General features: G+C 33.5%; 1 protein-coding gene across 5 annotated transcripts in view; it reads right to left on the bottom strand.

Moving 5' to 3' along the window:
* TENT2 (terminal nucleotidyltransferase 2) overlaps positions 1-27,554 on the bottom strand; it is a 74,614-nt gene that overhangs the window by 8,101 nt on the left and 38,959 nt on the right. For 4 of the 5 annotated variants that reach the window (XM_037130777.2, XM_053664447.1, XM_037130780.2 and 1 more), the window contains 8 exons: positions 25,497-25,611; positions 25,314-25,405; positions 23,610-23,688; positions 21,828-21,897; positions 15,947-16,023; positions 15,444-15,572; positions 11,428-11,471; positions 3,822-3,958 (listed from right to left, as the gene is read on the bottom strand). In XM_037130777.2, the coding sequence (XP_036986672.2) occupies positions 3,822-3,958; positions 11,428-11,471; positions 15,444-15,572; positions 15,947-16,023; positions 21,828-21,897; positions 23,610-23,688; positions 25,314-25,405; positions 25,497-25,611 (743 nt within the window). The remainder of the gene's footprint in view (positions 1-3,821; positions 3,959-11,427; positions 11,472-15,443; positions 15,573-15,946; positions 16,024-21,827; positions 21,898-23,609; positions 23,689-25,313; positions 25,406-25,496; positions 25,612-27,554) is intronic. The other variant, XM_037130778.2, reaches the window with a different exon arrangement.

Genomic DNA, 27,554 nt, shown 5'->3' with positions numbered 1-27,554 from the left:
TGTTTAACAATTTACTATGTCTTTTCCTGCTATCATCAATTTTGATATCAAGATGGGTTATTTATTTCTAAAAACAAAACCAAAAACTCAACTCCACTTAACCGTTCAACTTCTATTCCATTTTTCTGCTCCCCTTTACAAGTATGTAAATTCCTCTAGAGTGTATATACACTAATCTATCTGTAGCTAATTCTCCTTCTGTTCTGTCTTAAACCCGTAGCAATGACGCTTTTTATCCCCATTATTCCACAGAAACTGCTCCTGCCAAAGGCCCATGAGGGGTCTCCACATGAACCAATGTCCAATGATCAGCTTTTAGTTATCATTTTATACTTACTTGATCTATCAAAAAATGTGATACAGATAATCAATCCCTTCTCCTCAAAACATTTTCTTCCCTTGGATTTCAAGACACTACATTCTATTGGCTTACCTCCTACCTCAATGATTCTTCCTTTTTAGATTATATATTAGTTCCTTCTCATCTCTAATCTCATTTGTACTTCATCTTTGTATTATGAAATTTTCAAAGAGAAAAACTGAAAAGCCTAAAATTCGAAAACGATTCAACAGTTAACATTTTGCCACATTTACTTGTTTGTGTATATGTACGTTTTAAACTGAACCATCTATTAAGCTGTAGATATCACAAAACTTCATGTCTTTGTCCTTTGGCACTTATCTCTTAAGAATAAGACCATTTTCTCCTTTATAATAACATGTAGAAATTAACAATAGCTCTAGAAATTAACAGTAACTCAAATGCCTCTCCACGCTACAGTGTCAGCTCCATAAACACAAGAATTCATGCCTGTTTTGAGTCATCATCTGTCTTCATGCCTGTTTTGTTAATTGCTATAATAAATCCCCAGTACATAAAAAACAGCTTGGTATACAGTAGGCAATCAATGACTTACTGATTAAATGAGAGGAAAAAAAGGAGAACAACAACAACAAAACAGGATTCAAAACTTGGGCCTCTGTAATGCTCCTTATTAAAAAATGCATGTGTTGCCCTGACCAGTATGGCTTAGTTGGTTGGACATCATCCTGCAAAAGCAAAAGGTTGCCAGTTTGATTCAGGGCACATGCCTAGGTTGAGGGTTCAGTCCCCAGCTGAGGTACAAGAGGCAACTGATTGATGTTTCTCACACTAATGTTCCTCTCCCTCCCATTCTCCCTCCCTTCCTCTCTCTAAAAAATAAATAAAAGTTTTAAAAAGTCTCTAAAAAGATTGCAGATGTTTTAAGTAGGTATATCTTTTTAATTCAACAGATAGACTAGCAATAATGACATGTGATTAGGCATCCAGGAAATACCGAAGATTATAAAACAGGTATTTCTTAAGGTTCACAAACTCTCTAGTATCTATGAGTCTGTAATATTTAGAACTTAAATATATTTGTTTTGCTAAAATAGAAAATTATTACATTCTGACTGTATTTTCTTTCCCATGAGACTCCCTGAGTTACCTGATTTCTCCCCCTCCCTCTCCCCTCCATTTTTTCAGTTCCCTGTTCCCAGGTACAGTGTTAGAAGCCTGACTTGTGAGAATTTTCAGCAGCAAGAATTAGAAGGCTGTGAGTGAAGTAGGTAAGAAATTCTTAGTAATTTTTAAATGACCACATAAAATGTCTGCAACATTTATACTGTATACACAAGCATCACTTAAAGGTACTTAATCATGTCTTCAAGTATACCGAATTTTTTAATTGAATATTTCAAAGTTCAGAAGAAATTCTTACAAACATTTCTAACGGCTGTCAGAATTTTGCACGGCACTTAGTTCATTACCATGACTACATTCTTGGCTCTGCTTCCTACAGTCAAATTTCTGAAAATATCTGGTATGAAACAATAATGCACTTGACAAATGCACTTTACAAATGCACTGTAAGATGAAAGAGGAGAAGATGGCTCCTAAATCATGTATCAGAGAGATAACAAGTGTATAGAAAAGTTCAAAACCTCTTTCAAGTGTCAGCAGCCTAGCCAGTATCATTTGGCACAGCAAGCTAGTTCCTGCTACAACACACAAGCCTGCACGTCTACCATCTCCTTTCAGTCCAACAAAGCAGTGGTTTTTGCGGCATTTGTATGTAGGTGCTCTAATCTTAAACTATACATGGCAAAACTCTAACTTTCTCCTATGAATCCTTTTCTCTATACACAAATTTCTCCCAATTCCTAATTCATATGACACAATAGATGATGTTAATATGGCCTGACAATTTAAATTGTAGTTTTGTATGTGGCCAGACCTGAACTTGCATCCCAGGTCTCAGTATCTGCTGTATTGCCATGCACAAGTTTCAAGTACACAAATTCCCTAAGCTTGACAGGGTGACATAATATAATATAATACATGGAAATTCAGCCTACTCTAAGAACACTAGATAAAGAAATACTCACTAAACATTACTTTTGGTTATTGCAATATCTGAACTCTAGAATAACCTTTACAGTTTCTTACATTCCATGTTTGATATAGTCTCAGATCTTTCCTCATCTTTATATAATTAAAGGCTCCTGCCTTTTTATCCTTGTTGCCTGAACTTATATTTAGGTCATTTTTAACCTGGACTATTATAACTTCATTCTTACAGAACTACTTTTCTCCAGCTCTTTTCCTACTCCTTTTCTTAATCTAATTTTAGTCAACCTAAGAATCTTTGGAACATGCCCATAATTGGACTTCCTGCTTTAAAATTATTTATTTATAACAAGTATTTGTCAAGTACCCATTATTTGGCACTAGGCTAGCTAGGTACTGGAGACGCGACTGTAAACTAAACAGGCACAGTCTGCTTATAAGCTTTGAGAAATTTAAATAACATGTCATGTTTCATGCCTTATGTTTCAAATCATCTTATATAAGTCATTTTTCTTTAGTGCTACTGCATCATAGCAGATATTTACTGCAATATCAACAATGCAATAAAGTATCATAGTTAGAGAGTGTGAATTTTGCAGTCAAAACTATCTGAAATACTCCCCTTACAAGCTGTGTGATTTTAGGGCAAGTTTCTTAACCTCTCTATATGCCTCACTGGTAAAATGGGCTTAATTGTCTTACATGGTTATTATGTAAACTGAATGAAATACGTATAATCTTTTTAGAACACTTTTTCCTACCTAGTAATAGCAATTCATTACTATTACTATTATTAGCCTCTCTCCAAACCTCTTCAAAGTAGGACCCTGTGGTTACAGTACCCTACTCCTCTAAATTTAGAGAATTCCTGTCCTTTCTCCTTCCTCCTTCAAGCTTTTCTAAATTGATCACAAGAGCTGCCCACTCTATGAACTAAGAACTTTCAGCTAGGTCCAGTCTCATGATATACTTTAATCTTTCATATTCACCTGTCACCCTCAAAAAAAGGAAAAGTATTCTTTGATTTATATATCATATAATACAACCATTTAATTCAGATATCAGGTATTAAGTAAATCTTTTTCCAAGTGTTTCTTTGGCTGTGTTTTTTTTTACAAAGTTTAAGTATCTAAAAAATAGATGTTCCAAACTATGTAGTATCTACATAGCATCGACACATTTATTCAGGCCCTACCATGAGAAGAGACAGCTAAACATAAAATGGGATCACTACTAAAATCAACAGAACTGGACTTTCTAGACTATAATTTTTTATTAGGTAGAAATATTATATCTACTTAGTTTACTAATCATTAGGTATTAAATTTTATAAACTACACATTTCTGGGCAAGTTTACAGTACTGAAATTGACAAATACAACTTCTTGACCAAATCTGTAGCATTCACTGATATGTAAATAAATAACCAATTTATGGTTTCACTTACTCAAATTCTGTAGCATAATATTTAAGAAAGCCCAGTAAGAGGTCCCCAAGAGTTGAGTCATTCTTTGAGAGGTAAGGAGGAACATCACTTGGAACCTGATGTACAAGGTGCAGCTGTATAGTGGGACTGAAAGATTCCTGTCGGGAAAAAAAGGGGGGGAGGAATGTAAAGTCATTTAAAACACCCATTGACAACTTTATAAATCTTGATCTAAAGGTCTCTGAAGAAGAGAAAAGACTTTTTTTTTTACACGTCTGCAATTTGGAAATTTGAAGACTTTCTTACACTTACAGATTTCACCAGTGTTTGGAGTAGGCTAGAAAGTTGAAAAACTAAGATATTTTAATCCTTGGCTGAGATATAGCAACCAATGGATCCATATGGTAGCAAAAGATTTTCTAACTCATAAATAAAAACCTTACTGTACATTCTAAAATTCCACCCAATAACACATAAGTTTCTTTACAAATGTATCTCATTCTTAAATTATTTTTACAAAGAGCAGTCGTATTTTATGAAAGCTGTATTAAGCACAAGGTAAGAGTTCTGCCAGTTAAAATTTCTCTCAAAAGCCATAAAAATAATGTTAATATATGAGTAATACTCATACTAATTTTAAATTGTTTTTGTTTTATTTTGTTTTTGTATTTTGTATCTAGGAGGAAAGAGAAGACAGATGTCCAACTGAACTTGAAAAGACAAAGAGGGCAGGGAAGAGAAGATGGACAGGAAATATATCAGTAAGTAATATTCAACAACTTTTTACTATTATATTCATAAAGGAAGTTGTCATTTGCTTGCAATCTGGGACCAAACAATATACTTTTAAGAAAGAATACTAATGGCTACTTCTTCTTCTTGCCTATGGTATGCCATTAATTTTCATATTTAATATTTACTCTAGTAGCACCAAGTTCTGGATCTAAAATCCACTAAATGAACTATAGAGCTTCAAGTAATACATATACTCTATGTTAGAAAATAATTTCTTTAAGGTAACTTGTACAGTGACCTCCAGAGGGGTTTTCTAAATGTCCCATAGATATTTCATTCACTCATCTATTGATGGCTGCTTCCATTATCCTGGCGATTGTAAATAACACTGCAATGAACACAGGGGTGCTTATGCTCTCTTAAATTAGTGTTCTGGGTTCCTTTGGATATATTCCCAGAAGTGGGATTGCTGGGTCAAAAGGCAGATCCATTTTTAATTTTTTGAGGTATCTCCATACTGCTTTCCACAGTGGCTGCATCCATCTACATTTACACAGTGGTACAAATACTATGAGGCCGTAAAAAAAAAAAAACAAGAAAAGAAAATTTTACCCTTTAAGACAGTATGGATGGACCTAGAGAACATTATACTAAGTGAAATAAGCCAGTCAGAGAAAGTCAAATACCATATGATTTTATTCATGTGTAAAATCTAATGAACAAATTGCACTAACAAGGAAAATGGAAACAGACTCATAGATGGAGAGCAGAATGACAGCTAAGTGAGAGGGGAGGTTAGTGGGTGGAGGAATTAATCAAAAAGAAAAAAGGACTTGTGGTCATGGACAACAGTGTAGTGATTGCTGGGGGGAGGTGGGATACAAGAGGACTAAATGATAATGAAAAAGAAATACAATAAGGATTTTTTAAAATTAAAATTAAAAAGAAGAGTTTTCTATATTTCCCTTTGCCAACAGAGTAAAAAAAAATTTTTACTGCAATTGGTTAAGGCAACAGAATGACAACTACACTTATGGTTCCCAACTCTAACAAATCAATCTTGGGTTTACTTATATCAATTCAATCAGTAAGTAATGTCTGAATATTGTGACTATGTTGTAATACAGAGAAATAGGGTATAGCACCTACTCAATAGTAGCCCTTACAAATCATCAGTAAAAAGCAAAAGAGCAAGAAAAGTTTTTTAAAAACCAAGCTTTCTCTGCTCCGTTATCTATAATGCTATCAATAATTTTTAACTACCAGGAAGTGATTTCCCTCAGAAGAAAAATTCTACTCCAACCACAACTGTTAAAGCTGGCACTCCTAAACTTGAGACTTCTCCTTCCACTTTTAATAGACTTAATGTTACAAACATGTATCTTAATTGTTTCTTAGACTAGGAAGAGTAGGAAAGAAGCTTCAATTTATAAAAAAGAGTAAAAGCAAAACGTAGAGCAGGTACACTGACTCTACTACCTTTTGTCTCTTCCTTGTCAAGTGTAAAATTGGACTTACGATATTATTTAAAATTTTTTAATTTAAATACTGTTTTCTGGCAAATTAAAGAAAAAGACAGAACAAGTTCAAATGACATGGAAAAGAAAGGTGGGTCACTATTTAAGAGCTTTTGCTCTGAAAGCTTCTTACTAATTTTGATTTCTAGCACCTGGCATAGTAAGCATACAATTTATAAATTGATATTGAAATAGAAGTTATTTTCTTACCTAAAGTTTAAAACTATTTGAACCTCCTTTAAAATTTTTACTTTGTTCAATAATTTAAAGAAAAATATCAGCAACTGTGACATTAAAACTGAAGATGAAACCTATTCTACTAAAAGGTTTGAATGACCCTGGACCAATTTGGCCAGTATCCTCTTAGCGCCACTGTTCTTTTTCACAGTTGCATACAAACAGGGCCATGTTTACATACTGAGGTAGAACTAAAGGAGGAATATGAATAAATGAATGAATGAATGCCAAAAGCTGCTACAGGTAAATCGGAATTCCACTTAACCTTAAAAAATCCATTTAACCTTGGTTCACATCACAGAAAGATTCTCTGCTTTAAGAAAAATTTCATGAAAGGTTTGTTTTCAAAAGGGATCTCCCACATTGCACTGACGTATTTAAGAACAGTATATGCTACTTTGGAAAGGGTGGGGATAGGTAGAACTTAAGCTAACATGTTTGGAAGCACATAAAGAACCTTAAATAACAACCTAAAATCATGGAAAAACAATTCAACTGATACAATATAACATCTATTTTTAAAAGCCTTTTTTTTAGATTACTGATATTTACCACCATTTCATTTTTTTAAATATAATGACGTTTTTGTTTTGTTTTGTTCTTTTTTAATTGGAAAGACACTTTTATTACTTTTTAAGGTTGTATTTTATTTTGGCCTTTTAATAACCAAATGGACATTGACTCAATTCCAACTAATATTTAAATGCTGGTATTTCTAAGGTATTTTCCATTTCTCTTCAACCAATGGTAAGGTAAAAAAAAAATTTAAAGGCAATACCTTGAAAAACATCTGAAAAATTTCACTGTTTGGTCAATACAACTGCCTACCAAAAACGGCAAAAACATCTTTTGCAATATTCCATCATTTTTCTGAGGCTGTGCCATAATATCTTCACCTTCCAAATTTGAAATCTTGATAATTAAGCACTTTATGAAATAAATTAGACTGGCTAAACTTTTACTTGGTAGCTGTTCCTTAAAACAATGTATAGCTTAAATAAAAAATGACTGTTTTCTATCTCCAGGCAAACAAAGAATTTAAGTTGCATAGTTTTCTAACAATTTGAAACATTAGATACTAGAAATAAATGTTGAGGAAGGTCAAAAATTAAAAGATAACTGATATGGAATACTTAAGTACAGTTTTATCTGAATAAAGAACAAAGTAATATACTGAACTTCTACCAAGTTTTCTTAATTGTATACAGATTGCCACCAATCTGGTGATGTGTGCTGAAGACTGCTCACTAAATTTCCTTTAAATTACATAAGATTTTAGTGAGATTTTTAGTTTGAAACCAATGTTAAAGTGTAAGTGCTATAATAAGGTGGTTAAGAGTGTAAGCTTTGAAGTCAGATGACCTAGGTTTGAAACTCTGCTCTTCTATTAGTGATATGAAATGACCTAGCTTTGCAAATGTTCAGCTTCTTCATCTATAATATGAAGAAAATAGTAGTACTCATAGGGTTGTTATAGGATTAAGTGATATAATGTATGTAAAGCATAGCAGCAACAGTATTACCTAAATATTCATTATTTAGGGTATAATGGGTATTATAACTGTACATTTATATAATAATACAGTATGATCACATGCTGAAATTCATAATGTATTATTACAAAATTAACTTCCTTATGACTTTTAAAATGTAAGTAATATCAACTTTAAAATAATGATTTTATTGCCAATTTAAAAAATAAATCTTCACCAAGATTTTTTAATTTGTCTTTTCAAAGGTATTCGGTTAAAGCTTGTTTTATATAACTAATTACACCCCCCATATTACACTCATTTTAAAACTGAAAGAAGCTGCCCTGGCTAGGTGGCTCAGTTGGGTGGATTGGCATCCTACACACCAAAAGATTGTGGGTTCAGTTCCCAGTAGGGGCTCGTACAAGAGGCAACCAAACGAAATTTCTCACATCGATGTATTTCTCCCTCTTTCCTCTGTCTTCCTCTCTTTCTAAAATCAATAAACATATCTTCAGATGAGGATTAAATAATAATAATAAACATATTTTTTTAAAAACTGAAAAAAGTTGCTATATGTATGTGTATATATGTAGACATGTAAAACTTAACACATTTTCAATATATAACTGCATGGAGAAACTCCACATTCTCAAAATTTTTTATTTTACAACTATAAAAAAAGGGGTTATTTTCTTACATCTCTATTCTGTTAACATAAACACTTCTCTGAAATATGAAGATACTATTAGGAAAAGAAACAAACATAAGTTGTCTCGATAAATCTATCCAGAATAAATCTAGGGAAATCCTCATAATAATACACTTGCAGTCAAATGACCTCTTCCTAAGCTCAATGTGAGTTTACATATTTAAGCCAGCTCAACTTCACTGCTTTAACTCAACAGCAAATACTCTTATCATTTTCATTGTTTTAAGAATTAAGCAGTAATAATCAATAATGCTATACTATATAGCTTTTGCAGGTAAAGGTATATATTTATCTTTTCTTTCATAATTTAGTATTATAACTAAATTGAAATATTATACCAATTTTTCAAATATTTTGTTAACTTTGAGAAAATAATGTAAAGTACTAAAAAGGGCATAATATGTTTAACAAATTTTATTCCATTCCAAAATTTGTCTTTTTAAAAAAATTTATCTTATCTATGTTAGAGTTCAAAATTTAAAAGAACCTTGTTCTCTTGTAAAGTAACAAAAGTTTTTCTTGTTAAAGTTTAAGTCATTCTCGAACATTTACACAAGCTGAAATTCTGTCATATCTGCTTTTCTACATAGGAATAATCAGATATACACAAATAAAATGTAATAAGCAATAGAAATTAGATAAAAAGATATTTTAGTGAATACTACTATCATTTTGCCTTTCCTCAGACAGTACAGTATAATGGAAAAAATCCTGGTTTCTGAATGTGTAATTTATGACTAAAGTTTAGATCAATCATGTAATCTTTTTAAGTTTCATCTATGAAACAAGGATCCTACCTTACAAGCTTATTTACTTAGAATTAAAGATACTGTGTATAACATTTACAATGTGCTGACAAAAAAATAGATACTAAATAACAGTTAGTAGTAGTAACAAGCCCATTTCCTTGTTCCATCAGATGGACCACTGGGAAAGGTATCAGATAAAACAAAAAATCTTGTTAAGAGAGAGTAGTAATTCTTTATCCATGTAAGCATCAATCATATATTTAAAATACTGTGCTTTAGGTAGTATGGCAATGTAAACACAAATGAAAGTAAATTAAGACACTCTTAAATCTAGATGGTCTTGCTACTAGTGTATTTAAGGCCTTGGGGCTGGGCTAGTATTAAAGTCTGTTTCAAGTAAGAAATAAAATTACCAACACAGTGTTGGAAAATGTGGGGTAAGAGGCAGTGTATGCTAAGAGAAGTCAGGACTCATGGGGAGAAACTAAATAATTAGGAAAAAACCACAGAAGTAGAAATAAGGCTCTTCGAACTAGAATACAGTAGTAGTAAGAGCCTGGGTGTCTTTAGAAAGCATTATCTCTGTTCCTGATCATAGTGCCTTAAACTGAGAATTCATCTGTATTTTGTATTACTAAAAAGTGTTTCACATAGCACTGGCTTTAAGTAAGATTTCTACAGAAGCATTTTATTTAACATACAATAATAGATTCATTAAAAAGTAAGTTTATTAGATCCTTTGTATGCTGAAAAATACATGCAGCTCTTTCTATACTGAAACCAAGGACTTAAAGGAAAAATCAAGTTGGGACAACAGAATAAAATAGTAAACACCCAGTCATTATCTTTGACCTTTCAATATCAGCCAAAGAATCAATACTTCATCGAGGGAGAAAACCATTCAAGAATAAAACCCACAAATTCAAGTTACTTTTAATTCTATACTTTCTAATGCTTCCATTTTTCATGTTTAAAAGCATAAATATTGGTTCATTAGTAATACTGGAAAATCATTATAATGATTCCTCATAATAGTTTTAAAAGGAGAAATATTAGATACCCGAATCCCAAAAGGTTATTATTATATATGGTATCTTCTACTAAATGACCCACCACAAAGTGGGAGGTCCTCACTACAGCAAAACTCTATTACAGTAAACCCTTAATTATCCAGCACCTTCCATGTATGTATTACAATAATTGATATTCAAAAAACAAGAACATCACTTCTTCTAAATTATCAAAGGTTAAATTATATTTAATTTAGGTTCCATGTCAAGTATATGTATTGTATTTTGTGATACATACAAAATAAACAAGCTCTTGAATACTGATCACTCAAGCTAGATACTATGCTTTTCTTTGTAATATGACCATTTAGTAAGTTTATGAAACTACAGGCAAAAATTATGTGGTTTTAAGATGGTTGGTCAAACATTCAAAATAAGTAGCTTAAATATTATTTCCAAATTAAAACCAGGAACAAAAATGACTATGGAGGAAAACAAAAAATGATAGGACTATAAAATAAGAAAACAGAATTCTGGAGAAAACACAAAAAACTGAAGAAGAAACAAAAGTATTCATATTTATTGTGAACATGTACATTACCTATGTTTTTCTAAACTCAAACTGAGTACATACTAAACTTTTACTAGTAGGTACACTTTATTTCTTTAGGATTTCCAAACAGCTTCAGCAGGATTCTTAATATTATGCACATAAGGAGAGAATACTAATGTTACCTCTTTTGCTGTATTACTTAATAAGATCAAATAAAAGATACCATGATTATCCAATGTTTCAATGTCTTAATTTTTTCTCCTGCTTTCAAATTATACATACACTGGACTGAAAAACTTCTGCATTAACTAAAGGAATGCTATAAAACTGTATTTTAAAATAGCACAAAGAAAACTGAAATGAGTCCAAACAGGACTCATTTCATTCCCTTTGGTGATAATCATGAGTATCATGCAAAAAACTCCATTAACCAAAATGGCCAGATTGTCTGCCAATAACCAAAGAAAAATCAGAGTCTTTTGATAAAGTATATGAAACATTTTTAATGTCCTACTTGCCAATGCCTCTACTTAGAAAGTTATATAACTATTACTACTTTCGTATTCACATTAATACTACATATAATAGTCCCACATATACTTGTCATAATATGTATTATAATAATTTATAAGAAACACTTACTGGGTAAATTTTTTGGATGGATGGAAGGATGGGTTCAGGTAGGGCTATAAAAAAAAAAGTTTAAAGCTTCTGTGATTCATGTAATTCATTTTACAAAGCAATAATTTGTCACCTAAGACCCTCAGGTATAAAACTACAAGGGTTTCTGCTAAAAGTCAACAGTTTCCATATATTTCATGAGGTTAATTCTAATCGCTAAAAATTTCTATTCAGAATATATCTAAGTTGACAATTTAAAGTTTGTTAATAATCTATGTATTTTATGTAAACCAATGTTCCTTACATGGTTTTAAAATAATAGGCCCTCAATAAGTAGACACACATCATTTGGTCCAACATCAGACACACGCACAAAATAACAAGACAAGGATTGTTCTACAGATATTGAATGGACATTGCAAAGATGAATATAACTACCAAAAAAGCTTTTTAAGTATGGTCCAAAGATACAACCCACAATGGTTCTATCACAATTCTGTCTTTATTATTTAATTTTTCTCTAACAAACAACAACACTAAAATTAAGACAGTTTCTGGAAACTGACCTACTGAAGGAAAAAAAACCTGAAAAAAGTTTTAACGTCATTGTTTATTTTTAAAAAGAAGGCCTCAGCAAATTTTAGAAATCTAAATCAGGAGATTTTAACTAATCTTCTATAAAATAAAATTTCATACAAAGGAATAATTATCTTCATATGTTGCTCTGTTTTTAATTGTAATTCTTCCTCCTTCAATAGCTTTACCCAAATCCAACCTCAGTAAATGCATTAACAGTAACTTCACACCATTATACAGTAAGTGACATTAAAGGCCAAGTACCCAATACCCACAATATAATAAATAATATGTAATAATTACGTTAAGATATAAACAATGCATTTTCAAGATTTCTTTAAGATTAAAGACCAATGTAGTACCATATAATAAACTATGATAATTTAAAAATTAGAAAAACATTGTATATAATTAAATAAACTCAATAATAATCTTTAACTTATTTTTAACTGGCTAATTAGAAAAAACATTTTAAACTGACTTCTGGAATATAAACACATATATATAATCAACCATTATGACAAACTTACATGATCTCCAATTATGATTATAAACATATAAACTTCTACCACATACTATTTAAATTTCTCTCCTATATCATGCTTCATTCCCAAGTTGCAAATTAGAATAAAATAAAATACCATGATAGTAGGGAATGTTCACACTGTATGACTAAGACTATTAGAGGAGAAATTTCACTCATTACTTACCAGAATAACTCCCAGACAATAATGATACATTTGTTTCCCCAAGAGGCATTCTAGAAGACCCTACAAATAAACTCAAGCCCTAGCCACTTTAATTCTAAAAGTCTCCATATTTGTATAACATTTTTAATGGCTTTCTAATAATTTTTGTTACAATATAGAAATTGGAAAATTTTATTAGAAACTAGTTTACTTAAAAACATGAGTTTCTTTCCTACTGAATACTCCTAATAACATTATAATTTATAAGAGAATGAAAGTTACAGAGAATATTTTTGAAAGTCTGTCTCATTCTAGATTCTAGAATTATAATCAGAATTCTAGGAGAGTAATACAAACACTAACCACAGGTTTAAGGTCTTTTAATAGACAAAGAGCCTTTAGGATAGAATAGAACTAAGCAATTCGGAAGCTCTGGGGACAGGTCTATCATTCAGTAAATCCTGCCTGACAAACATTAACAATTTAAAAACACCAGTCATTAAAGAAGCAGTGAGTGTACTTTGGCAGTTATTTACTAACACTACCCTGACAGCAACCTCAAAGCAGTTAGTGGTTTTTCAAGTGTACTTTACTCCTATGTATGTAGTCTACTATTGACTGGTGAAATTCAGGAAATATTTTAATCTTTTTAATCTTTCCACATGCAAAGGACCTGTTTCCTTTCTCTTTTCATGGCAAACAATATATTAAAGTATTTATGAAATTAAACAAAACTTAAAGGGCATCTAATCCCACTGTTCCTGTTATCAATGAGAATATTAGGGCTAGACAGAGAGAATAACCTGACCAAAATCAACAACACCAGCTCATTATGGTAAACCTGAAACTGTTCAATACACCCTGCAGACTCCTGTATGACAAAAAAAGCAACTACTTATTTCAATCTCTCTAATTTCTCCTAGGGAGGAGTGGCTTAAATTTGCCAAAGTACACAGTTGGTGACATCCTTTAACAAAGACCTAGAAATGCTTGATAACAGTGCCAATAATTACAAGCCAACTCAGTAAATGGGACCACTCTATCAAAAATAAAATGTGTAACAAAAATCTAAACCAAATGCTAACATAATTTCATTAAACCAATAAGATACTAATATTTGAATTTTTATTTATAATTCAAGTACATTCGTCTCTATTTTCACCCTACTACGAACCGCCACCCACCCATCCTCGCCCCCCCACCCTCGAACCTACCCCCTTTGACTTTGCCTATGTGTCCTTTGTATATGTTCCTTGACAGTACTTCCCCCATTTGTTGTGAAAACCAGACCTTGGGGTATCTGAGATCAAAGTATATCTTTCTAAAGAAAGGCAATCATATTAAAATTTCTAGTATAATGAATTAAGAATGGAGAAATAGGGTACATATGGATGCTCATGCATATTAAATGTTTTAGTCAAATTTAATTTTTAAATCACAATTAAAACTAAAAAATTATGGATAGTAGGTGGCAGTACATAAAGTTTTATCATGTTATTCTTTATATTTTATAAAAAATATTTCTAATCTGTTCAATTTTTAATAAATGTGAACTGGACAAAGTTCACTAAAAAAGCATCAAAAGTAATCCATGTTTCAGACTGGACTGCACAAGTGAACAAAAAATGATTAGTGACATATAGAGTAGTATCTAAAACAGCCAATATCATGTTTCAAATCCTTTTAGAAGAGCAAATCAAACATCTAATATGTATCTAAGCCTGGTCATCGATAAAGAAATATATATTATACTTAGCTTGAAATTTTGTGGCCACAAAAAGATTAAACTTTCTGATGACTGATTCATAAAACTCTGACCCATTTACCTATGTTAAGTGTCTCTTACCTACTCAAAAATAATCATCTGATTTCATCATTCAAATAAAAAAAAAAATCCTACTGTCCATAAATAACCCAATAAATTTCTGGTACATTATTTGTTACACATAAGAATATATACACAAACTCAAATATCTTGAATATTTTTATGTATCATTAAACATCTGAAAAACATGATTTTTGAGGCTGTGTAAATTTCACATTGTGGTATACTCTAATTATTTTAACCATCCCTCATTCCTAAAAACTTTAGGGTTATTTCTAATCTTTTACTATTTCAACAAACATTATGTAAAACAGCCTCATAAATAAATCCAATTAAGCGCTCCTGATTACTACCTTATAATAAGTTCTTCTAAATGGAACCACTGAGTCAAAGGATATAAATATATTACAACATCACTTTCTAAAATGTGGCAATATCATTAAATCCAGAACATCTCAGATCCTAGACATCCTGGTAAATGGTCTCCTATTACATTAACATCAAGATTTTCACCCTATCTCCATGTTAGCTCAAAGGGAATAAAAGCTTCTTTGACCAACAAGAAAATCATTTAAATCCTGTTCCAAGTAAAAAATAAAAACATGAGAAATAGTACGTGAGCTTATTTTTATAGGTCTTCTGTACATACATCTGCCTCAAGAAAATGGTTCCATAATACAGTGGTGAAAGTTCTTTGAATATAAAAGTGAACATAGAAAAAGGTCATGAAAAAAAACCCCACAGTGGAACTTCTTTTAAATGCTTTCCAGGAAATAACATTTCTAAAACATTTCTTAAAGCAACAAAGTAGAAAATAAGGTCTAATGGGCCTTAAAATGAAATTTTTAGAACAATGCTATTTGAAGGTAAGGTCAATAGGGAAGACAACATAATAAAGTTTAACTGCATTTCCATTTTAAAAATTGGAGAAAACTCATAATACTTACTTTGTAAATAGTGCAAAACCATCAATACAAGACTATAGCTGCTTAAAGTACCACGACTGGCATCATTTATCTCATGGTGACTTGCCCACTTCTTAATCACCAGTACTAACGGACGAACTCGATTTTCAACTGAAAGTAAAATTAAAACTTAAAAATGGTAAGAAGACAGTGCAGTTTCTTTGAAAGTTTACATCATTTCTCAACTACATGCCAATAAAAAGAGCACTGCTTGTGTATTCAAGTGTTCACCATAAATGACTTATTTCTAAAGCATACCTTAGTTACCTTTTAAAAAATTGCTAGTTATTAAAATTCATTTTATTGACCTATAACTCTGGTAGTATATATTTTAGTGAAGCAACACATTTTACATATAAAAAAATAAGATATTATATATAAACAAAATCAAAGAGATGTCAACACTGAGTACAAATATCTTTAAAAAGGAAGAAAGAATGATGAATAAACAGAAAAGCTGATAATTATTTGGAAACTAAACTTACGGTATGCATAAGTTCTAAGAAGGAATGTGTTTCTTATTCCAACAATATTGTTTACATTCAAGTCGAAGTCAACACAACTATTAAAAAAGAAATAGAAAAAAAACTTTAGCAAGTAGAAATTAAACTACCTTCCTCATAAATAAACTAATATCCATCCATCCATGATATAAATATAGCTTGGCCCCAAAGGCCAAAGACCTAAAATGCTAAAGAAATAAGAGAGAATACAAACTCCATATACCATTTTAAAAGGATTTAGTGCATTTTAAAACTACAAAATAGTATTACTGTTGAAATATCCCTAATATACTGGTAAGGTTTCAATTATCCTTAACAAAAGTAATGTAAAAGTTCTGCAATCCTTTCCAGAAGAAACAAAATTATGGGACCAAACATTTCTAGGTAAATTATTCCATTAAGTTATATATTCTCAACTAATCCAAAATTTTAACATCATCTACTTGAAAAAAAAGGAAAAGCCAAATAGCACAGACAAAATAAATAAATAAAAGCTCTGTCTATACATTATATTCCCTCAAAAAATTCATAAATTATAACATCATGCCAAATTTAGCTACTGGTGTCTGGGCAAAATTGTAACAAACACACAAAAGAGAGACGTTTCTTTAAAAGATATGCAATTAACAATTTAGGATAAGGGACAATAACAATAGCTCTATGAAGAATGGCTAAACTCAAAAAAAAGATTACTCAGTGTATAAGAGTTTTACTATGAGGCTTCCAGTCAAAATGGCAGGGTAGATAAATGTGGTGCTCACCTCCTCCCACAACCACATCAAAATTACAACTAAACTACAGAACAACCATCATTCAGAAACACTTGAAATCTGGCATAAAGAAAGTCCCACAACTGTGGAATTAGAGAAGAAGCCACATCCACAGTTGTAGGAAGGGCAGGTGTTGACTACACTGGTCCCACAACCATGTGTGGCCAATAAAAATCAGGAGATTTTGGTTGTAGAGGTCACCACTGAGGAGACAGGGGGTCCAACCCCACACCAAGCCACCCGGCCCAGGGTTCCAGACTTGTCTTCCGGGAAGACAAGTCCCCATAACTTCTGGCTGAAAAACAGCGGGAACTGAAACTGAGGGAGACAGGGGGTTGCTAGAGTCCCAGACAGTTCCTCTTAAGGGCCCTCACTCAGACTTACTTGGAATTAATCCCTCTGAGCTCCAGAGCTGGGGCAGCAGCTTTAAAGGTACCAAAGACATAGAGGAGGAAAGTGTCTGGCATCAGGATAACAGCTGGAGGGGCCGCTCTCTCCCATACAGAAGTGCTGGCAGAGGCTGATGCGACACTGTTCCTTTTCTGAGCCCTCCCCACGCAGAGCTGGCAAGTGGATGTTATATCTCAGACTCCATCAACCTGGCTCAACCTGATGATTCCCTGAGATACCCTCCCACCCAGCTTTCAGATCCACCCAAGCTATTTCCAGTGGCTTTTGCATACAAATGGCCTGCCATGGCTCATCTTCAGGTTTTCCTAAAATCTCTCACACAAGCAGCAGGCCTTAGCATGACCTGTACTTCTAGTTAAGTGGCCTCAAGCCTGCCACTGTCATCAGCCAACCTTGGTTCACAGCCTGACCTTCCCTGGGCACCTCCAAGCCCAGCACAAAAAGCAGCAATCTGCAGATTGCTTTGTAGCTCATGCTACATGGCCTAGGCAGAACCACAGCCAGGGGAAAACCTTGGCCTGCACCCTCCAGGAGCTCCCACAGCCAGTGTACCCAGTGGACGGCTTCCAACTACAATGAAGAATCACCATCTAACTACCTCATAATCAATACACTCAAGGAGCAGACGCAGTGGGCACCAGAAACCTAATGAAGTAAGACCAGCTCTGTGGAGTTGGTCCCTGCAGAGCTAATCGTCCATGATGATAGGAGGTTGGTGGTTGCTGCCTTTCTTTGCAGCTCATTAGGTCAGGGGTAAATCTCTCCCACTGATGTGCCAACAGCAATAAAGGCTCAACTATAGGAGGAAGGTATACACAACCCACACTGGGGATACATCTCAAGTGCCCAGCTTGAGTGATTGCAGAGGCTATGCCACCGGATCCTAAAGAATACATACTACATAAGGCCACTCTACAAAGCCTGGGATATATAGCAGCAATACCTAATACATAAAAACAAAAACAAGGAGACTGCCAAAAGGAGGAGACAAAGAAATATGTCCTAAATAAAAGAAGAGAAAAAAAACTCCAGAAAAAAACTAAACGAAATGGAGACAAGCAATATACTAGATGCAGCAAAGTTACAACACTGGTTATAAGGATGCTCAATGAATTTAGGGGAAGAGTAAATGAACTTAGCATGAACTTCAAAAAAGAGATAGGAAACATAAAAGCAGAACTACAAAACATTAAAAAATACCAAGCCACAAATGAAGACTATATTAACTGAAATGAAGAATACATTATAGAGTATCAAAAGTGAATTAGATAAAATCAAAAATCAAATCAGACATTGGGAAGATAAGTAAGCAGAAAACACACAATCAGAACAGCAGCAGAAAAAAAAGAATCCCAAAAATGAGGATAGTGTAAGGAGCCTCTGGGACAACTTCAAGTACACCAACATTCATAACATAGGTGTGCTGGGAAGGTGTAGAGACAGCAAGAAACTGAAAATATTTGGGAAAAAAATGACATAAAACTTCCCAAACGTGAAGAAAATAGACATGGAAATCCAGGAAGCACAGAAAATCCCAAACAAGATGAATGCAAAGAGGCCCACTCCAAGACACATCATAATTAAAATGCCAAAGCTTAAACATAAAGAGAGAATCTTAAAAACAACAGATGAAAAGAAGTTAGTTACCTACAGGGGAGTTCCCATAAGACTGTCGGTTGATTTCTCAAAAGAAACTTTGCAGGCTAGAAGGGATTGGCAATAAATATTCAAAGTCATGAAAAGCAGGGACCTACAGCCAAGATTGCTCTACCCAGCAAGGCTATCTTTTAGAATTGAAGAGCAGATAAAGAGCTTCCTGAACAAGAAAAATCTAGAGGAGTTCATCATCACCAAACCATTATTACATGAAATGTTAAAGGGACTTATTTAAGTAAAAGAAGATCAAAACTATGAACAATAAAATGGCAATAAAGACATATCAATCACAACTCAATCTAAAAAAATAAACGAAGCAAACAAGAACAGAGACAAAATCATGAATAAAGAGAGCGTTTTTATGGTTGCCAGATGGAAGGAGGGTGTGGGGGAATGGGTGAAGAGATGAGGGGATGAAGAAGTACAAATTTGTAGTTATAGAATATCCCTGGGGATGTAAAAGTATAGTATAGGAAATACAGTAGTCAAAGAATTTATACACTTGACGATGGACATGAACAAAGATGTGTGGATTACCTGAGGGAGTGGACAATGCTGGGTGAAGCAAGGCAAAGAAGGAAAAATTGGGACAACTGTAATAGCATAATCAATAAAAATATAATTAAAAAATTAAATAAAGACCATTCAAGGACAAAAAAAGAAACAAAAAGATAAAAGAGTTCATTACCACCAAACTAGTATTGTATGAAATGTTTAAGGGTCTTCTTTAAGAAGAAAAAAAATTAAAATATGAACAACAAAAGGCAATAAATACATATTTATCAACAACTGACTCTAAAATATAAAATGAAAAGCAGAACAGAAACAGAGTTGCAGATACAGAGAACATTTTGAATTGCCAGATGGAATGAAGAGATGGAGGATTGGGTGAAAGAGGAAAAGGGATTAAGAAGTACAATTGGCTGTTACAGAACAGTCATGGGGATGTAAAGTACAGCACAGGAAATAAAGTCAATAATATTCTAATAACTATGTATGGTGTCAGATGGATACAAGATTTATCAGGATGATCACTTAGAAAGTTCTGTAATTTCAAATCACTGCAGTGTCTACCTGAAACTGATATAATAATGTATAATGTCAACTGTAACTGAAAAAAAATTCCAAGCCTCTAAAAAGTTTTTCTATGAAAACACTGCCTAAAAATAAAAACTTACTAATTTAACTAAATTTTATTTAAAAATAAGAACTTGAGAGACTTCCGCCAAGATGGAGGCATAGGTGGCAACGCTGTACCTTCTCGCACAACCAAGTTTAAAAACAGCAAAGTTTTAGCAACAAAAACACAGCCAAACCACAGAAAATTTAACTATTCAGAAGTCCGACAGCAATGGACGCTTCAGCCAGGCCAGTACAAGGGGTGGAACCAGCAGCAGAGCGGGGGTTGGGCAGGAAAGATCCACCAGACTGGGCACACACCCCAGGCGCCCAAGCAGCCGTGAGCAGATCCCAGGTGTGGAGCAGCAGCAGGCAGACCCGCTGAAAGGTGACTGCGTCACACATTTGCACACAGATAAACCAGCGAAGGAGTGAGAGGGACGGATGGACCGCACAGGCCCCAGCGGCCGGAAGCAGCAGAAGGGACCGCTATTGTTCCTCTCTGACCCCGCCCCCACATACAGCGTCACAAACCAGCAACCTGGGGGGGCCCCACCCTGGTGAGCACCTAAGGCGCCGCCCCTCATATGTAACAGGCGCTAACAGAGCGAAACATTATGGCTCAAGAAGAACAGTTCAAAGCCCCAGAGCCAATAACTCTAAGTGATGAAGAAATAGCCAAACTTTCAGATGCATAGTTCAAAACTGTGATCAGGATGCTCACAGAACTGGTTGATTTTAGCCACAAATTAGAGGAACATATGAAGGCTAAACTAATTGAAATGAAGGAAATTGCACAGGAAACAAACAGTGATGGAAAGGAAACTGGGACTCAAATCAAGGGAGTGGACCAGAAGGAAGAAAAAAATTGACCAAACAGAAAAATATGAAGAAACAAGAATTCAAAAAAATGAGGAGAGGCTTAGGAACCTCCAGGACATCTTTAAACACTCCAACATCCAAATTCTAGGGGTACCAGAAGGGGAAGAGGAAGAGCCACGGGTGGAACAGTTATTTGAACAAATAATAAAGAAGAACTTCCCCATTTTGGCAAAGGAAATAGACTTCCAGGAAATCCAGGAAGCTCAGAGAGTTCCAAAGAAATTGGACCCAAGGAGGAACACACCAAGACACATCATAATTACACTAGCCAAGATTAAAATGAAAGAGAGAATTCTAGAAGCAGCAAGAGCTAAGGGGACAGTCACCTACAAAGGAGTTCCCATCAGACCATCAGCTGATTTCTCAAAAGAGACCTTACAGGCAAGAAGGGGCTGGAAAGAAGTATTCCAAGTCATGAAATCCAAAGACCTACATCCAAGATTGCTCTATCTAGCAAAGCTTTCATTTAAAATGGAAGGGCCAATAAAGCGCTTCCCAGATAAGGTCAAATTCAAAGAGTTCATCATCACCAAGCCCTTGTTATATGAAATGTTAAAGGGACTTATCTAAGAAAAGGCAGATAAAAAAGATGAACAGTCAAAAGACAGCAAACACAGTTATTAACAGCCACACCTAAAACAAAAGCAAACTAAGAGGACAGTCAGATCAAGAGCGGAACCATAGACATGGAGATCACATAGAAGGTTAGCAACAGGGGAGTGGGAAGAGGAGCAGGGGGGAGAAGGTACAGGGAATAAGTAGCATTGATGATAGGTAGAAAATAGACAGGGAGAGGGCAAGAACAGTATGGGAAATACAGAATCCAAAGAACTTGTGACACATGGACATAAGTGAAAGGGGGAATGGTGGAGGAGAGGTGTACAGGGTGGAGGAGAATGAAGGGGGGAAATAGGACAACTGTAATGGCATAATCAATAAAATATATTAAAAAAATAATCTACATCAAAAGAATATCTAAAAATTACCTAAAGCAAGTAAAAATAGGGAATTCAATAATTATTTACCTGACTTTATCCCTGAATTTAACAATTGGCACTTTTGCTCGAATCAGCTGTGGTCTCTCAATGTAGCCGGCTGAAGGGTGAAAGAGATAATGTGAATATCTGTGAAGACATCTCAAATTCATACTGTAACAATGTACAGTCTTTAAAAATAGCATTTTACTAAGCTAAAATAATTTAAGAAAATATAGTCTTTGAGAAAGAAAGCAAAGAAAGGACATTACTGAATTCTAAGAATGAAATTTCTAATACCATTTAGAAGGTTTTATAATAAAGTTATTTTCAGAAATGTGGTCTAACATCTATAAATATTTATGAAGAAGTTCGTCAGAACAATGTAAACATGAAAAATATCCACGCTAGCAGCAGTGGGATAGCTAAATTCTGGTTCAATGCAGAGCAAAATATTATGGCAGCATAAAAATCATATGTAGAATTTTAAATGTGTAAATGCTTACAACATGATATATGGATAGTGAGACCTCAAAACAAGTATGACCTCTAAAGGAAAGAACACATATCTACATACTTCTTATTCCATCAGTTTTTAAATATTTTTTCTGAGTTGAAAGTAATGTATCATTCAGTGTAGAAATTTAGGAAAATACAAAAATATAAAAAACTACGAACTTTCCTAAATGAGCAATTTCCTAATGTTTTAACTAAAGAATACCAGATATAAAAACTGTAAATTTCTTTTATAATGCTTTACCACCAAAATCATAAAATACTCGCATACCAAGCTTCAAATAAAATTTATACGTAATAATTCAGTGAGGTTTAGTGAAAAATAAGAAATTAAAAGTTCAAATTCCAAGTCCAAGTTCTAATAACCAACAAAAACAAACTATACTTCGCCTGCAAGTTACTGAACCCCTGGGTCACCAGTCTCCTCAGGTATTAAAAGCCAGAAAATACAACAACAAAAAACACCTTTCATTTGAATTAGATGACTTCTAAGGTCCCTCCAACATTTAATATTTTATAATTCTAATACTAGCTGTTAAAAACCCCCTTAAGGGATGAATTACTCCTTTATTTCACAGATTAAAAACTTCACTCCACTAAAATAAATCATGTATTTCTCTCCTTTAATAGATGTAAGCTGTTCAAGGGTACTATTTGACTTTGCGTTTTTCACCTCAAAGGTGAACAAAAAATATCCATCTGTTAAATAAATGCAAAAATGTCTTTCCAACATCACACAGTGTAACTTCAACTGTCCATAATATTCTTCAGATGTTTAAAATAAATTATTTGAGATGGCTTAACATGTGAATTAAAATCTGCTTAGTTTAGTCAAATAATAATATCTTACAATAAAATTGCCTAAGTTAACAGTTTTTTTTCTTTTGGGGTAATTCACTTGGGCTTCAACTTCAGTGATCATTGTTTTTAAAATCTGATGTCCTAAATTCCATCTCACTTCAGGACAAGATTAAATTCTCTCTCCCTCACCTGAATAAGACTTTACCTGTATCACTCTTTTGGCTTTTCACAGATACTTGACATTACAGTGTATAACCTTTTGAGAAAAAGAACTGAAGCTTATAAGAGTTCTCCACTGCATTCAGTGTGGTATCTTGCAAGTAAACTCAATAAAGAACTGTTGAATAGTTACTCTTTTCAATCAAAACTTAAAGGAATTCACTTGGAAAAAGAGATCCATATAATACCTATCCTGATCAGAAAATAAACAATTCTTACCAGAAAATAAGTGAGACAGACATTTTAAATAAATAATTATGTCAGACGACATATGAACTTGAGGCATATCAGACTTACAAAGTCTAGTACAGAAGTGTTTATGGACTAAGGTGAGTATATGCCGTGCTTCAGTCTTCTGATTTACCTGAAAAAAACACTGAAAAGTTAAAAATAAAGTGTTTTTCATTATCTGTCTAACCTTAGTGTTTCATTTTCTTAATGTCTCTCAACAAAGACAAAACATATGGAGTATACTTTTCTTTGGAGTTCCTTCTCAATCTACACTAAATTACATTATAGGAAAAGTCAATCTTTATATTGTCTTTCCCATCAGCATTTCTAAATCAATTCCTGATTTTAAACCTAAAGCACAATTTTAATTGAAATACTGAAAGAGCCGTTTATGCCATGTTTTTAGTATCAATGTATAAAAAGCAATGTTCTCCAAAAAAATAAACAAAATTGTAACTTTCTATAACATGTTTTATTTCCCAATCCACATTATGAACTACTTAAGGATAAGGTTCAAATCTATGGTGTCTCAGTACAAGTTGTGACAATGTGATTCAGGCATGTAAGACTGAAAGGTTAGTGAAATGTGCCTGAGTATACTATAATTACATGACAGAAATTTTAATTAAAACACCAGTATTCCCCACTGTATTTATTATATGAGTTTTTAAACTTTCCTTTGTAGAATCCCAAAGCCTAGAAAGTTTCTTTCCTGAAATAAATCTTTCTGATTTACAGTAACTAGAAGCCAATTTTGTTGGTAAAATAGTAGGAATAGTAAAAGCATATATTACCATTCAATAGATTTTTCTTGTATTTTTAAATAGCTGAACTATAATAACATCTTTTAAAATTATACTGAAATATCCCTGGCTGGTGTAGCTCAGGGGATTGATTGAGTGCAGGCCTGAGAACCAAAGGATCGCAGTTCGATTCCCAGTCAGGGCACATGCCTGGATTGCAGGCCAGTTTCTGGTAGAGGACACACAAGAGGCAACCATACATTGATATTTCTCCTCCTCTCTCCTTCCCTTCCCCTCTAAAGATAAATAAATAAAATCTTTTTAAAAATAAATAAATAACTAAATTAATTAATTATACTGAAATAATTTAATCTTTGGTAATTCAGAAGAGGCCTCAGCATATTAAAGAGGCTGCTTCAGGTCAGCAATTACAATGGTATTAAGGATACGCAAGGATACCAGTTAACAGGAAATTCAAATAAACACAATACTAAATAGCAAAATTTAATAAAAATAAAAAGAACAAAGCCAAAATATCAGAAGAAACATATCACAATAGCCTTATTTTAAACCTCAGTGAAATCTCTCTTTTTGTATTCCCAAAATAAAGACTCTAAACCTTATAGTATTTTCAAGGGAGTAAAAAAAAAAAGATTAGAAATAGAATCACTGAAAATTCAAATGGAAAGGAAATACATCAAGAAGATAATACTGACAAATGTTCTTTCTCTCTGCTGAATCCTGGTAACATATATATAACCCAATGACAGAGGCAGAGCTCTTTAAATGCACAGTGAAGCCATCTCACTTTAACAACTTAAAAATAAATTAATCCTAAAATTCCTGTTATGCTTATTGTACAAAGACCTTAAAAGAAAAAGAAGTATTTCCTGGCTTTCCCTGAATAGTATAATATAAGCAAAGAATCCAAAGGGCTAATTAAAGCAAAACAAGTTATTTTCCTCAATGACTTTTATATAAAATTTCTTAAATGACTTAACACAAGAATAAATGTTTCATTACTTACTGGTTCCTCTTTCACAACTAGACATAAATCACCATCACTTGTCCGGGTACCAAAGCCATTTAAAGAGGACCCAACCAAAAAAAGTCTGCTTTCTAGAGAAACAGAAAAGAACTATAAGGTATCATTTATATTTTTAAACAGAAATTCATACATATAATGGGCATGAAAAATAGGAAAACATACGTGGAAATAACAGCTGAATTTCTCTCTGCAGCTGAGTTCGACAGAGTTCTTTCTTCTTTAAATCACTTACTTGCTGCTGACATGCTTCAAATAACTCCAGTATCTGCTGACTCAACTTGAATCCACCACAAATAAAATTAAAATTTTATTTAGAAGTGTAAAAGTAATTAGCATAGTGAGAAGTGTAAAACAATACTACCAACAGTATTTTAAAAATAAATATGTATTTTCTCCTTAACCCTTTCCAATCAAAACTGTTACTCAACTAACAATAGTTACTTAGTAACTGAAATAGCTAGTAACTTTTTTACAAAGTAAAGTATAACACGCTAGTCACAGATAATCCATGGCTCAGCACAGACTCCAACCTTCAACTGCTGACTGGTTTTAGATGAGCTAAGAATAGTTCTTATATTTTTAAAGGGTTAGAAAAAACAAACAAATAAATAGATGTGACAGAAACCATATGTAAGCGGCAAAGTCTAAAATATATACCATCTGTTCCTTTAAATAAAACATCTGCCCAAGCCCTGGTATTCATACCAGAAATAAACAGACTTTACAAGAAAAGTCCCTGGTCCTCTATGTGCATTGCAAATCAACCTTTCCCATTCCTTACAATAATGCCCGGAACTCTGATATCTTGTTGCCATCCATAGACCAATTTCCCTATTTATCTACTTATCTGGTTCACACTTACCCCTTCAATCTAATCTTTGCCATCACTATAGGTGATTTCCATATCTATAATGAACTACATTCCACAACATATTTCTTCCATTTCTCAACTTCTTTTATTCCAATATTTTTCATCAATGATACACTCCCACAGTGTATCATTATGTGGTCTTTGCAGTAAAACAGAAGTACTTCTCTGGCTCTGAAATTTAAAATTCCAATATACTATCTTGGCTTCAATCTCCTGTCCAATTCTTCCTTTCTTACTCCCCTCATATCTGCCCTAGAACCACATAGACCTGGGTTCCCTCAAATCCTCCCCTTCCTCCCAACTCATCAGCACTTGGATAGCACTACTTCTGTCCCTATCCACTCTATACACCATAACGCATCCCTTGAGCCACGCCTTAACATTATCCTGAAAAATCTTAATCTTAGGTCAACACAATCACCTTCTCTGCTTACATCTGAGTTGATAAGAGATGAAACTGAACAAAAGTTTAAAAATCACAAAATTGGCTCTGGCTGGTATGGTTCAGTGGATTGAGTACTGGCCTACAAAGTGAAAGGTCACCGGTTCCATTCCCAGTCAGGACACATGCCTGGGTTGCAGGCCAGGTCCCCAGTAGGCAGCATGTGAGGGGCAACCACACAATAATGTTTCTCTCCCTCCCTTCCCCTCTCTCTAAAACTAAATAAATAAAACATTTTAAAAATAATAATAATAATAAATAAAATCTAAAAAAAAATCACAAAACTGGCATCTTTTAAATTTAGCCATTAACTTCATATTAAAATTTACTAAGAAAATTGAGGATACCAGATATTCCTCAGCTTCCTATCCACAAACTAATGTATCTGAATAAAATGTCACCTCCTTAACTCTCCTATCAGACACTGTCAAACTGTCCTCTTCCCATTTTCAAAGCCAATTCCAATATATTTGTATTCAAGCCTTAAGTCCACCTCCAAGTCACAAATATTGTATCTTGATCAGCTTTTCAATCTCTCTCACTTCCAATCTCTCTTTAGGCCTGCCCCGGAGCCCATGACAAGGCACACATCTCACCCATCATTCAAAACACTTTCTTTTATCATGTTTAGAATATTCATTTTAAGAAGGCAGAGGCATAATGGGCAACTTGGCAATAAAAGAGACAAAATTTTATATGTAACCCATTCCTTTTATATGTAACTAAAGTTTCTCCCACCATATAACTAAATAAATAAATCTGTTCATTTTCCTACCTTTTGCTCCTCCCCTTCACAGCCAAACTTCCCAAAACAGTTGTATAGACTCTTAAGTTTACATTTCTTAGTTTATATTTCTTTCCTCAATTTTTCAGTATTTCAATCAAGCTTTGATCTGGCTCTTTTCTC

This window comes from Artibeus jamaicensis, unplaced genomic scaffold (assembly GCF_021234435.1).
Source record: "Artibeus jamaicensis isolate MK-2021 breed Jamaican fruit bat unplaced genomic scaffold, CSHL_Jam_final contig_373, whole genome shotgun sequence".
Taxonomy (NCBI): Eukaryota; Metazoa; Chordata; class Mammalia; order Chiroptera; family Phyllostomidae; genus Artibeus; species Artibeus jamaicensis.
Note: the sequence above shows the minus strand (reverse complement) of the source record. Positions and strands in the feature narration are given on the sequence as shown.